Here is a 13,889-nt window from a genome sequence, read left to right as displayed (position 1 = left end):
CCTATTTTAAAAGCTACCTATTTATATGTTATTAACTTGGTTTCGTAGAATTATTTTTGCGTTATCACATTTACACTGATGTATTGTAATATTATACCGTGCGTCCCTGTGAAATTGACAATTCACGAAAAAGATTGCTCGATACTGCTTGCGTATGTTGTATAATGGCGGCTGAAAAAGAAAATCTAATTTTGGTGAGGACCTTTATCGTATGGGCCATGACCTCGAAAATTATGATATTATATTATTACGATTTACAAAAATCGAATTAACAAAATACAACAATTAAAAACACACTAATGTTCATTTACTTTCAACGCATTCACAATTTATACCCATATAAACTGAAATATAAAATGCCTAGTTTTTACTCCTTAGAATTGATTACGCTCCAGCCGCCTTAATAGACATTTTTTCGGCGTAAAATAAATTCAATGTTATTACTTACTAATAATGTCTAAATATTATTATGTACCTACGTCCTATGTAGTATATTGTAATACCTATATGCAGGGCTCGGAAGTTGTGGCAAATGCATATTTTTTTTGGTTTGTCCTAGAACACCCAAAGTAAGATACAAATATGTTTCACACTTATCTGATGTCATACACGAAATTTTATTTTGCCATTTTTTGCATATTTATGATTTTTATTGCTATTTTGCCATTTTAAGGTTTTTAGTGCTATTTTTGGGTATATTATCAGATAATTTGGAAAATAATAACCACATTTAGTTGAAAATAATGAATTTATTTGGTTATATTTTTAAAAATATTCAAATTATTGGAAATAAAGTGAATAATATTTCATGTTTTTACCGTTCTACAATTCATCGACGGTCCGATGTATTAATAGTTCGTGACGTCAGTGTTATTCCCTTATTGTATCATTGCAATAGATTATCAATACACACGATTACAAATATGTCTGTATAGACGTATAGTATATACTTTATCCTTTATAGTTTTAATTTTAGTACTCCCGATTCCGCCGTTGTCGAACGTTGTCGTCGTAAAATAAATCGTAAATCTAAATACGTATTTTAATATCAATTAAAAATGCCTAAAGAAAAAAAAACATTATTAAATCGCCTTCGTTGTTATGTTGATGAATTTGATTCCGATATTTTTAAAATTGATTCGAGTATTTTATTTTGTAAAATTTGTGAAACAAAAGTAAATTCTGATAAAAAATATAACGTGTCTCAACATTTAAAAACTGACAAACATCTCAAGGGCATTAATCGATGTAAAGAACAAACACAAAGAAAACAACAACAATTAATGACTGTTAATATCTCTAAAAAATCATCATTCAATAAAGATTTGTGTGAAGCTCTAATTTCCGCAAACATTCCGTTAAATAAACTATCAAACCCAAAATTTAAAACATTTTTAGAAACATATACAAAAAATGAAATTCCCTGTGAGACCACATTACGCAAAGGATATGTAGACGATATTTACACGGAGACCTTGAATGCTATCAGAGAAAAAATTTCGAACAAAATGATTTGGGTCAGTATTGACGAGACCACTGATATCGAGGTTCAGGTGAAATTTTTTTACTTAATTCTGATGAGTTGGATAAAGCTAACCATTCGACCATATATAAACTATTTGATAATCAATGAATATACTATGTGCCAGGTGGTATCCACCATGATAACGTGCTTTTGTTTTTATCCGATGCCGCACCTTACATGATCAAAGCGGGTCAAGTTCTGAAATCGTTTTACTCAAAAATGATTCACGTAACATTCATGTTTGTTAACAGTTTTAATTCAACCAGTCCAGCCAGTCCCCGAACCGTCAATGAATATAAACGTTTTATAAAACAGTATAATAATAAATTTATAATTATAATTTTTTCAAGTTAAATGCATATTTTGGAGTTTTTTAGTGCTTATTAAGGAGCTAAAAATTACCATTTTTAGTGCCATAACTTCCGAGCCCTGCCTATATGTTATCATGTTTATTATAATATGTTATCTACAGTTACCGAAGTTGAACTTATGACATTAGTACCCGGTAGCCGGTAGATGAGATTTTAAATGTAAGGTATACCGACAACAGGTTTCATACAGCAATAAAACTTCACGACATTGATCGTTGATTATAAATAGTAAATTCTAGTACTTAATTATTTCTAATCAATGATTGAATGAATCCTAAATGCATTATTATAAATTAAATGTGGTAATTTATATTGTGTAACGTGTATTATTATGGACTTATAAAATAATCACTTATAAATATATGAAATATTCATTCTATATTTCTAACTAAGCTCGAATATAACTATTTCCTATTTATGAACGCTAAGACATCAGCAATTAATTATCGATACGGTACACAACACCAGGCTAAGGCTAGTCACCGGGGACTTTCACTCCAGCCCTAATCCCAGCGTGCTTAATACAGCCGGTGTAGCCCCACTAGACATCAGGAGAGTCCATTGCTCCATGCTACTCGCAATCAGACGCTCCCAAAATAGCCTCAAAGTATCGAAATAGATCACAGACGCTCTAAAAGACACCCCAATCTTATATTTGGACGTTATCAAAAACAAAATCATACAGAGGGGGCTTCAACAATACTTCAGTATATTTTCGAAGCAAGACACCTTACCCATAATTTACAATCAACAACTTCATTCAATCACTGCTGATTACCAAGGCTATACCAAAATATTCACTAATAGTACGAAAATAGGAAATGGTGTCGGAGCAGCGGTAGTATTTCAAGATCACGTCACCATGTTAAGACTACCATATTTTAGCTTCATATACACAGTTGAGGCAATGGCAATTTCTTTTGCCTGGACCTCATAAGATCAAGACTTATATACAAAGCAGTAATCCTAAGCTACTCACTTAGTACATTGAGGAGTATTGAAAACCTCTCCACCCCAAGCGAGATCACTAGGAAAATACTTAACCAACTCAACGACCTTACTCAGTCTGGCTATTCAATCATCTGGATTTGGATTCTTAGCCACAACCAAATCACAGGAAATGAAAGATCTGACGAAAAAGCTCGTCAAGCTATAACTTCCCCCGATGCTATTAGACTTAATTGTTTAACCCTCTTCGACGCTAAATTGACAGCAAAAACAATCACGAACTTATGGCTGCAGACATGGAAACAAGGCACTTCAAAACTCAATGAAATCAAAAATACCATCCGCACATGGCCCTCTCCACCAGAAGTCTCAAGGAAGATGGAAACCGCAATAAATAGAACGCCTATAGTACACCCGTAGCTAAAACACCAGACAATATGAAGAAGGGAGGCCCACCCATATGCACCAGTTGCAGTACAATTATGTTAATCAAACACATTGTATCTGAATGCCGTTCCTATAAAGCGGACAGATAAGAAACTGGAGTATCAAATATTATGTCGGAAGCCCTCCACCCAGATAACAAAAGTCACACGGTAACATTTTTAATTAAGACCAATCTTATCAATATTTTATAATTTGTTTATATAAATACTGTACCTTAAGACATTGCTAACAATATGGAGACACCAAGGCTTATTATTCAAATAAATAAGAAATAATAATAATCACTGCATATTTGCATTAAATCATTCATTCAATAAAAATCGAAAGTTTTAGAGGTTGGTATATAATATATTATGCACATCGAAAATGTATTTTATTATTTATGCCATTATAATAATATGAACAATATGTTGCAATCACACATCATCCTGTTCTTTTACAGTCTATACATAACTTTAGGTATAGGGTATTATGTTTTCGGCAGCTGTTTTGGTTTTATACTCTTTTCGGGGAGATGATTGACTCCAATTGAATCTAAAAACACATGATATACATAATATATATAATATATATATATATATATATATATATAATATATATATATATATATAGGTAATGTATTATATAACAAGCTAACAAATTCATTTTCCAATTACCTACACACGTTCAAAAAATGTACACATTACATAATATAATATACCTATTGATAACTATTATCATATTAGGTAGGTAGGTACTCACTAATAAAAAATATACAGTACAAATAATTTCTTATAATTTATCCATGGAGAGTAGTAATTTTAATTTAACAAGACAGGCTACATGGTACGAGTTTATATGAAGTTGTAGGCGGTAAAGTGCTATTTTTGTGTATATGGTAACTATAACTATCTACGTATTAGTATTGGGCCAAGTAGCGTGTACTGTTATGGAAACCGCCATATAGCAACATAAGTACAATAAGATTGTTTTCAGAAAATGTGAATGTGCTCAATGTAATAGGGTCATAAAACATCGAACTATTAAATATCAGTTAGATAATTATTTATAAGAATATTTAAACTTTGTACGAGTGAAATAGACAATATACCATAGGTATAATTGGCAAATATCATAAATATATTATGATATTAATACTTAGGTACCTACAATCATATACAAGAATATTATGGTATAGTCTATAGTGTATACAAATTCACAATACGTGTAATTTATATATTTTTTTATAATAAAACCATATAGGTACACATAATTATGAGTATATTAACACCCACCTCCAATTGTGTGTACACTACTTACTACTATCTAGTATCTATAGTGCGTTTTGTTGTAACTGCGACTCGACGCTAACGAGCCTCATGGTGTTTTTTCATTAGGGTTTCTAAACCTAGCGCGTAAAGTTGCATGGCAAATTTAAAATTGATAACGAATATTTTACACATTTTTTCGATCCTAGTTTGAAAACCCCTGGTTCGAGACAAAACCGCCACGAAGTGCGTTAGCGTCGAGTCGCAGTTATAATGAAACGCACTATAGTGTTTCGATGCATACATAGACGGAGATTTGGGGGGGCTTAGCCCTCTCAAAACGTACAAACAGATAATTTAGCTCCCTCAAAAACAATATAAGTAAAATAAATTACATAATATGATGTAATATGTCTACTGACTTTACTGTTTGTCCGTTTTGAGAGGGCTTAGCACACTCAAGCCCCCCCTAAATCTCCGCCTATGGATGCATAGTTATTTATAGTTAGATTTAAATTATCCTACATGAATTTATACTATTATCTTATATCCGCTGTTACTTTAATCAGTTGATTGGATTTTTTCAGAGATGCCAACTCTTCGGCTTGGCGTTTGATTGCCGCGTCACGCTGTTCGGCCGCGTCACGTTCAAGCTTCTCTGTCATAGAATAAATTTCGGCTAGCTCGATCTCTAAATTTTCGTTTTCGGAAGTCAGCTGTTTCGCTCTGATTGATAAATCGGATTTTATGTGTTCCCTCTAAAAACAAAAACTAAATGAGTTGCTAAATTTGAGTAGGTTACTTGATTGCGATAAATGCGTACCCAAAATATATACAAGTATACTGTATAGGTACATATATAGTTTATAATCAGACTAGAGGTATTATAGATGCACATTAATAAAATAGCTGTAAATTTAGTCTTACGTAGACTAATAATTTCGGGACATTCCTTATCATGTGATTTAATCGGTATAAAGTATAAACTATTACTAACTACACTTTAATTTAGATAACTATGTACCTATTTACATTAGGATATACGCGGGTGCGCTAAATGGCTGTAATAGGTATGTGAAATTATTGTGAAATTCTGAGAATATTTTTAGGCATAAATGATATCGTGGTCTTTGTTTTAATTGCTATCAACTAGATGTGAGTAATTAAAATTAGTCATAGGATTTTAGATTGAATTGCTATAGTTTCTCATTCGAATGTAAGCATAATATTTTTATATCAGTATTTATACCTATAATAGTTTCTATATGTAGTAGGTTTAATAGCTAATATAATCATATGAGTTATAGGTATTTCCTATAATATTAATATGTATACGATTTAACTCAAAATAATATTTAACTATCTATTTATAACGTTTGTTTCAGCTGCGTAAGTCTTAAAAAGTTTTTTTTTAGAACCCATTAAGTAAAAACATAATATTGCTTGGTTAATAGCTGGATTCCTCAATAGATTAGGTAGGGGAGTATTCCTCATAATGACCAATAATTGTGTGGCCCCGAAATTGTCTATTACGACAATATTTTACTTAATAATACTCGTATATACGCAAAATATAATATTATGATACTTGCCCGTAATAACTTTCGAATCCCATTAGCTAATACGCTTTCGTACAGTTCTTTATAAGCATCGATAGTCATCTGGATTTCTTCGCGAATTTGGATTAACATGTGACCCCGTTCCGTACAGTTTAACGTTACTTGTCTAATTACTTCATCTATATATAAACATGGATTGAATAAGCATTTGGTTATAGGTATATACTTGAATGAAATAAAAACCAACACAATTTGAAAATCATAAAGTAATTGACAATTTGTATAATCTAAAATATTTTTTTTAATTATTTTGAACTCAAAATGATAATGTTAACAATAGCTAAAAATGTCAGAACTATAAAAAGTTTTTATACTCGATGAATTTACATTTACGAGCTACGGTGAGTACATTATAATATATTATGTAATGAAACTTTAATAATATTCCTTATGACTAAAAGCAGTAAAAGAAACACATTCACATACACTTAGGTAGGTATACTATATTGTTGTAGGTACATTAATTGTGTAAAAGATATAGTTATATGACCTATATCTACAATATTAACACCATCCATCTTATTTAATTGACGTTATTATATTTAAAAACTATTTATAATGTAAACATAGATGTAAATGGCCAACCGAAGTAATTAAAAGTACCTATCTATGATTTAATTCGAAATTTGATTGGCTAGCATACTAACGATGTAGGTAGGTACATTATATAATATTATATGGATGCGCGTATGTCGTCCTTTTATAATCTTCTGTCAATACGGAGTAATTTATTAGTTTGTCGTCGTAAAATAGGCACTACCTAAACATTTTAAAAACTTTTTAGTAGCTTCTATTTAATTTTTTTTATTTCTCAAATATTTCAATATTTTATATTTAAAATTCAAACAATAATATTGTATTTATCTATAATGCATATGTAGTATAGAAATTAGTATAATAGTATGGTAGTTAATACTTAATGCTTTTGAGTTATGACATTTGACAACAATATTGTTGGTATATACTATATATTACTATTGGACATTTATAACTAATCATTAAGATACGATTTATTTTTCCAATACAAATTACAATTTAAACAATGATCGTCCAAACAAAATTTTCGAAGGTTTTTTTTAAAGAATATTAATTTTTTTGGGTACCTAGGTATAAATATTATACTATTATATTCAACTAAATAAAATATATATGCTGTGACAACTCTAGATGTGCTTTACTATACCGTATTTAGCCATTCAGAACGTTACAGATTACAGTATTTCAACTTTCGATCGATTTCCTGTGAGTTTATTATGATGTTATGTGGGCGTAGGGTAATAATTAGCACTGCTTACACTTGAAAAATGAAAGTTTTTTTTTAATAAAATCAAGTCAAGTAAGAAATGATTAAGTAAGTTGGTATGTACCAGTGTAGTATTTACACTTATCTACTCACAATTGAAGCCACGCCACTGATGTTATCTATACATTAATAATATTATATTACCTTCTCCTACCTACATATCTATTATCTATAAAGTATGTACCTTATACCATGTGACTTAATATCAGAACCTTTGCCATTAAAATTTTAGATTATATAAGGGCTGATTAAAAAAAATTAGGGCCAAGTTCATGCGCCAATTGGAACTCTTATCTATACTTCCAAATCCAAATTAGTTCCCATACCTGAAAATTGACATCCGAATTGGTTCCCGATATTCTTGGTAAATGGAACACATTCGAATAGGTTCCCTTCCCCATGGTTGGTTCATGGTTGCAGGTGACCGACATCGTGACGACCTAAGCACTGCAGTGTGTATATATATAATATATTTAGCTGCATGTAACACCGTACGATAGTAATATGAACTTATATTAGCGCGAAGGAAAGGTGTTAACATTTTCGAAAAATGCGAAATACAATCTAATAATATTATTTTAGCATATTTCCCAATATTATAAGACGTACAAATGAAATAGATTAAAAATTATTCAGATAAAAACGTTGTTATAAAATCATTTAGGTATGAACTGTGTGTCTGTGTCGTGAACTAATCGTTGTTATATCATTGATATCGACGAATGTCAATACTCCTACTCGTAACTCGTTAGTCGGTACTATTAAGTATTAGTCACTGTTAGTAGTGATTAAATTTATGTTTTGGTTTCCGTTTAATTATCAAACATGGATTTCTTGTACAGTGAAAAAAATAAAAACTTATTGTATTAGAAGGTTATAAATTTGGATTCAATAAAAAATTGGCAGACCAATAATTGGTGCAATTATTGCAAATAACAAATATAATGTACAGACCGTATTCCAAACTTACTGAAACATTGTCTGTATAATTCTTGCTTGATCGGGCAAATTCCAACTTCCTTAGCATTATATTGTTTCAAAAGTGTATCAAACTTCTCATTGAGTTTTTTAACATTGATTTCGGTAGCTGGTTTGTTGGATATACATTGACGAAATGTTTTACCGTCCTTTTCCCATTCTCTTGGTGGTAATATGCTGTTCAAAACGTCATCACAACTCTGTCGATCGCACTCGTCCACATCGTCACCAGATTCCATTGGATGAGCATTGTTTTTAGCAGAATATGTATCCTAATAAAGTTATTCGAATTTTTTAATCTATACTCACCATACGTACCTACATATAAAATATACAAGAAAAATATCTGGTAAATGGGAAAACAAACTGAAATTATATCCTTTCTACAATAGTTAAATTAGTCTTGTTTACTATTTAAAAAAAGGAATGTATACAATTAACAGTATACTAATATAAGTATTCTATAAATACTACAATAATAGTTCTTAGTACATTAGTACCTATACATACAATATTATGTTAAATTTCAAAAAATTACTCGAGCATTAGACCTAATCGTTGGCGAAAAAATACACTAACTTGTTTGCCAATAGCAATAGCAATAGCATTATTTATTAACTGTAGTCAAGTTGTTTTAGAGATAATCATTTTAATGGCAAATTGTTTGAATTTATAGAAAGAAGCATTGTTAGGTACTTCATACAGGTTTAATATACCTATCGATGTATTCAATTTTTTGGTATTTTTTTTTCCCACGCGATTTTTTCGATATTTTTCACCCCAAAATGTGTGTTTAAAGCACTGAATATAAAAGTCTTATTCAAAAATTCTCGAAAATTATTATTTTGGAAGTTATATCTTTCCAAAGTTTACGATTTTACGTATTTACGCTTGCACTTTGCTTTCCTATGTTTTCGTATTGGATTGTCACCTCTTATTAATTATGATATTTTTCTTGTTATAATATTATCTAAAAAATGTTTAGTGAAAATATAGATTAATATATTTGTGACCAATATGACCTACCTACATGAGTTGGTTTTGCATAGGTAACAAGTCGAGGGATATTTTCGATTTGCGGAGCGGAGCGACGGTGCTGAGGAGCGTAGCAACGAGTGCCGATACACGCATAATCACTGTTCAAGCAAAATATCAATTTTAATTTAAATTTTCACATATCCATAATTGTTTTATCCCTATTACCTACTTGAGGTGGTTTTGCATAATAAGTCGTGAGATATTTTTGAATTGCGGAGCGGAGCGACGAGTGCCGATAACGCGTAGTCACTGCCGAGGGCGGAGGGATATTGTGATATCGAGCTGTGATAATGTATAAATGTTGGTTTCAATTTTTAAACAGCAAATACGATAATTAAAATCTATTAGCATATTTCCATCCATTATAAAAAACATACAATTTTAAAAAAAATCAAAGAGTTTTTTCGATGTTTTTATCGAAGATATCGTATTTTTGAAAAATTTACTGTTTTATAGTTTTTTTGCTATAATTTTTTAAGTAAAAAAATGCGAGAATTTTTGAATTAGACTTTAGTATTCAGTGCATAAAAACACACATTTTTTGGGGAAAAATCGAAATAATCGCTTGGGAACTAAACTGCATTTGTTCCAATTTTTTTCTTTATTATTATTTTACATTATTTACAAAAAATAGGTATTATATTACGTTACATAACATTTTTTTTTTATTTGATGAATTGTAAATTAAGTAAGAAATTTAGTTATTTCCAATTTTGAAAATGACCCGAGTCATAGAATTATAACATTTCTGAATAATAAGTAAATTGAAGGTCTGATACTGGCTGTTCTAGAATATTATTACAAGTATTTTGAGGTTATGATATCTAAATCTAACTGATAAAGAATAGTATATTTACTTGTTTTGCCTGGTTGGATATCAATACCGGATTTTCAAATTGCACCAAATTTACTTTAGATCGAATTAATAATACTTTTTCATCTGCACTCATTTTAAATACCTTCAACAACCAGAAAATTAATAACATTTATATGATATACCTACCTATCGCTAGGTAATGATCACAATATTCATAATATAGTTATATAGTTAAAGAACAAACAGATAAGCATCTAGCGGAACTCCTGTTCCAACATAGTAATTATGGTAGGTATATTTAGTAATTCTATAATATAGATATTATTTAAACTTGATCTTACTTGTAAAAGTTATAACTTTATTATAACCTAGTTATAACCTATTGGTTTATATATATTATATTATATTATATTATTTAAGCAAAAATGTTAACTTTTTAACTGTACTAATAAATTACGTAAAATCAACGTTATGTAGTTATAATTTTTAATAAACAAGTAAATACCTAGTTATTAAAATATAACAAGTTCAATGTCATAGAAACTATTTATTATAGAATTTTTTACATTGCAGCATAGGAAGTGCACAATCTGTTTTCATATAATCTGTGCTACTACTGCGCTACTTCTGTTTCTAGTCAGTAACACTATACTGTTGTAATTTTTGTTCATCACTTGTTGCTTTTTTACACCCGATTGCGTTTAGCCGGTACCGGAGAGACTTCGAGTTTTTATTATATTTCGTGAAATGGACAAAGTCGAGATTGCTACTATTAGGAGGTCGACCTGCTTAGGTAGGTACGTGTCTGCTAATAATACTTATTAAATTATTTTCTTTCCTGATTTTTGTAGTGTAAATATATCTTGAATGTTTTATACATAATAATCTGTTAAATTAACTGTTATTATATAGATACGTAAAGCATAATTTTTAACTTGGCTTAATAATACCAGTATAAAAACCCAAAATTAATGTTAAAAATAATTATTTATATAAACAATATATCCCAGATCTCAGATGCTAGAACTATGATAAATATAATATATTATTATCTATTCTTTACTGCCTGTAATCTGAAGATGATTAAATATGTTTTATAATCCAACAATATTTAATAACGTTAGACACCTATCTACCTCTAATATATTAATAATGAAGAGAAAGACTTAGAGTAAGACTTGTTACTCTTGACTAATCATTTTTTTTTTAGGCTCTTTATGGGATTTTATTCTTTTAGAATTTAACCGTGACTGTTCTCTAGAAAATTATGAAAAAGAATTTTCAGACAAGCGAGAAAAAGTTTATACTCTTATGAAAATACCCTTAGAAGTAGAACGATTCATGTTCTATGACATTTGTCTGGTGTGTAAGCCTTAATTATATTTTACTATACTTAATCATAGTGTATAACATATTATATAACTTACCTTACAAGGTACTCTATAGATTTAACTTTAATGACATGTGTTGTAAGTTTAGTGTATAGATTCATTTCTATTTACCTATACATTCCTTTTGCGGGCATAAGTCACATTAAAATCATTAATTTGTAGTTCCTTATCAAAATTAAATTGAGAATTTCAAAGACTGTTATAATCAATTGAACCGTATTGAAAATTTCTTTTAGAGACAATCATGAAAAAAAATACTTATCTGCTGTAGAAATTTGTGACTTATGGAAGATGGCAGTACTAATGATATGTTTCATGGTGTTATTACCGTGGGATACGTCAATAATATATCATGTAATTAAAAGCCAGACGGTTATTAAGTTATATATATTTTTTAACAAGTTAGAGGTAACTATCAAATACTTACGTTTAAGTTTACTACATTTTATAATACTACATAAATATAATATTTTATCATTTAAGGTTGGAGACAGATTATTTTCATCATTTGGCCAAGACATTTTGACCCATTGTTTTGTACCACTACTGAACCTAAGACTTGTCAGCGTTCACATTTTGGTGTTTTATCACATTTAATTATTGCTGTGTTTTATGTCTGTATGCTTTTAAAAAATATAGTAATCGTTCAGTATATGATCTACCAGACCGTGTGATCTACTTGTATTTGAAATAGTAACCTACTAGGTACCAACTAGTTTTTAACCATAACCAATCTTTTTTTTTTTCATAAGTACATCTTTGTATCAATGTGAAATTTATGACATGAATAAGTTTCATTATTTTGTTGTTAAAGTTTATATTTTTATAAAAATTCTAAAACTGATATTTCGAATTGAATAATCGCATTTAATTCAACTACTAACATTTTGTTTACTTTATTATACAAGCGATGAACCAACGACTAAACACATACTGATAATTGTCAACAATGAGTATAAAAACATTATTATCACGGACTATACAAAAATATAATTTTTTCAAATTATTATAAAATAAAACTCGATGCAGAAGGGGCCATTGGGATTCTAGTTATATTACAGAGAATCATATTAAATTATAATATTTATGTAGTAAGTTATTTGAATTATAAATTTATTTACATTAAAATAATTAAATCAAAATTAATTAAAATAAATTAAAAGATACAATATTATATTTTACAATTTATTTTGAAGATGAACTTTTATGTATTGTAAATTAACTATTTTCACATTACAAACATAGGATAAACTAGAATGATGATTATGTGTAGGTAAAATCTAGTAATCATATAATACAATTATAAAAATAAACAAGCACACATACTACATAGTAGATATTATTATAACTATTGTCATTATGTGTAGGTTTTGTCTTGGTACACCTTGGTATCACAGGTAGGTCACATATTGATTTTCATTTGATAGGTCTCATATTGAATGAATACCAAAAATACCTCAAGTTAATACAATAATATTAACACAATAAAAAGTTCTAAAACCAATTTTAAATTCTCTTTGACATGGGGCATTACTACCAATCATGATGTCCAGTAATGTAATGTATTTTCATATTTTATTGTGAGTGCAATAATATTATAGCTGAAAATAGTTTTTTTTATTGATTCTAGTTTATAGCACTTAATGGAAGCGTGTTTAAAAAAGTTTAATTAAACAACTTTGTTCCAATTATATGCAGTGATGCCCGTGAACGATTCGATCTGTTCATATTATTACTAATGGTTGTAGTGCAAACATTGAAAGAGTACCAATGGATTAGTGGTTAGTATTTATGTATTTTACTGTGGCCAGAACTAACTTAATTTAATAGGAAAAATTCAAAGAAAAGTACCAGTGTCTATACAATTATCTTTCTATACAATTTAAACTGGTTCTGTATGATAATCCAAATCAAATCGCACCTCATTACAGTAATCATTGTTATGTTAAAGATTATGGATCCAGTAAACATGTCAAGGCTACGAGACGTCAAACTTGGGTATATATGTCTATGTGGAAGTCTCGAATGTCTATGAATTACGTCTAGTAGAATACTTCTATTAGACATATAAAACAATGATTATTGTAAACGTATTTTTGTAGGCAAGGCTGGGCATTAACGAGTTAAAAATTAAAATTACCTAAGTTAAAACGATAAGTTAATTTTAATTAAGTTAATTAACTCATTACTTTTTTTTCAAATTAA

General features: G+C 29.3%; 1 protein-coding gene across 2 annotated transcripts; it reads right to left on the bottom strand.

Moving 5' to 3' along the window:
- Nucleotides 1-3,618: 3,618 nt before the first annotated feature.
- On the bottom strand, nucleotides 3,619-12,071 carry LOC100169185 (33 kDa inner dynein arm light chain, axonemal). Of its 2 annotated transcripts, none has more exons than XM_001944450.5 (6): nucleotides 11,721-12,071; nucleotides 10,334-10,435; nucleotides 8,431-8,710; nucleotides 6,131-6,276; nucleotides 5,099-5,296; nucleotides 3,619-3,825 (listed from the first exon to the last, which is right to left on the bottom strand). In XM_001944450.5, exons 2-6 carry the CDS (start codon nucleotides 10,424-10,426, stop codon nucleotides 3,787-3,789), a joined length of 756 nt encoding a protein of 251 aa, XP_001944485.2. In that variant the 5' UTR covers nucleotides 10,427-10,435; nucleotides 11,721-12,071; the 3' UTR covers nucleotides 3,619-3,786. The 2 variants fall into 2 exon arrangements, with proteins under 2 accessions (XP_001944485.2, XP_003245373.1); XM_003245325.3 differs by having other exon boundaries at nucleotides 11,796-11,960.
- Between the last annotated feature and the right edge of the window lie 1,818 nt (nucleotides 12,072-13,889).

Source organism: Acyrthosiphon pisum, chromosome X, assembly GCF_005508785.2.
Source record: "Acyrthosiphon pisum isolate AL4f chromosome X, pea_aphid_22Mar2018_4r6ur, whole genome shotgun sequence".
Lineage (NCBI taxonomy): Eukaryota > Metazoa > Arthropoda > Insecta > Hemiptera > Aphididae > Acyrthosiphon > Acyrthosiphon pisum.
Note: the sequence above shows the minus strand (reverse complement) of the source record. Positions and strands in the feature narration are given on the sequence as shown.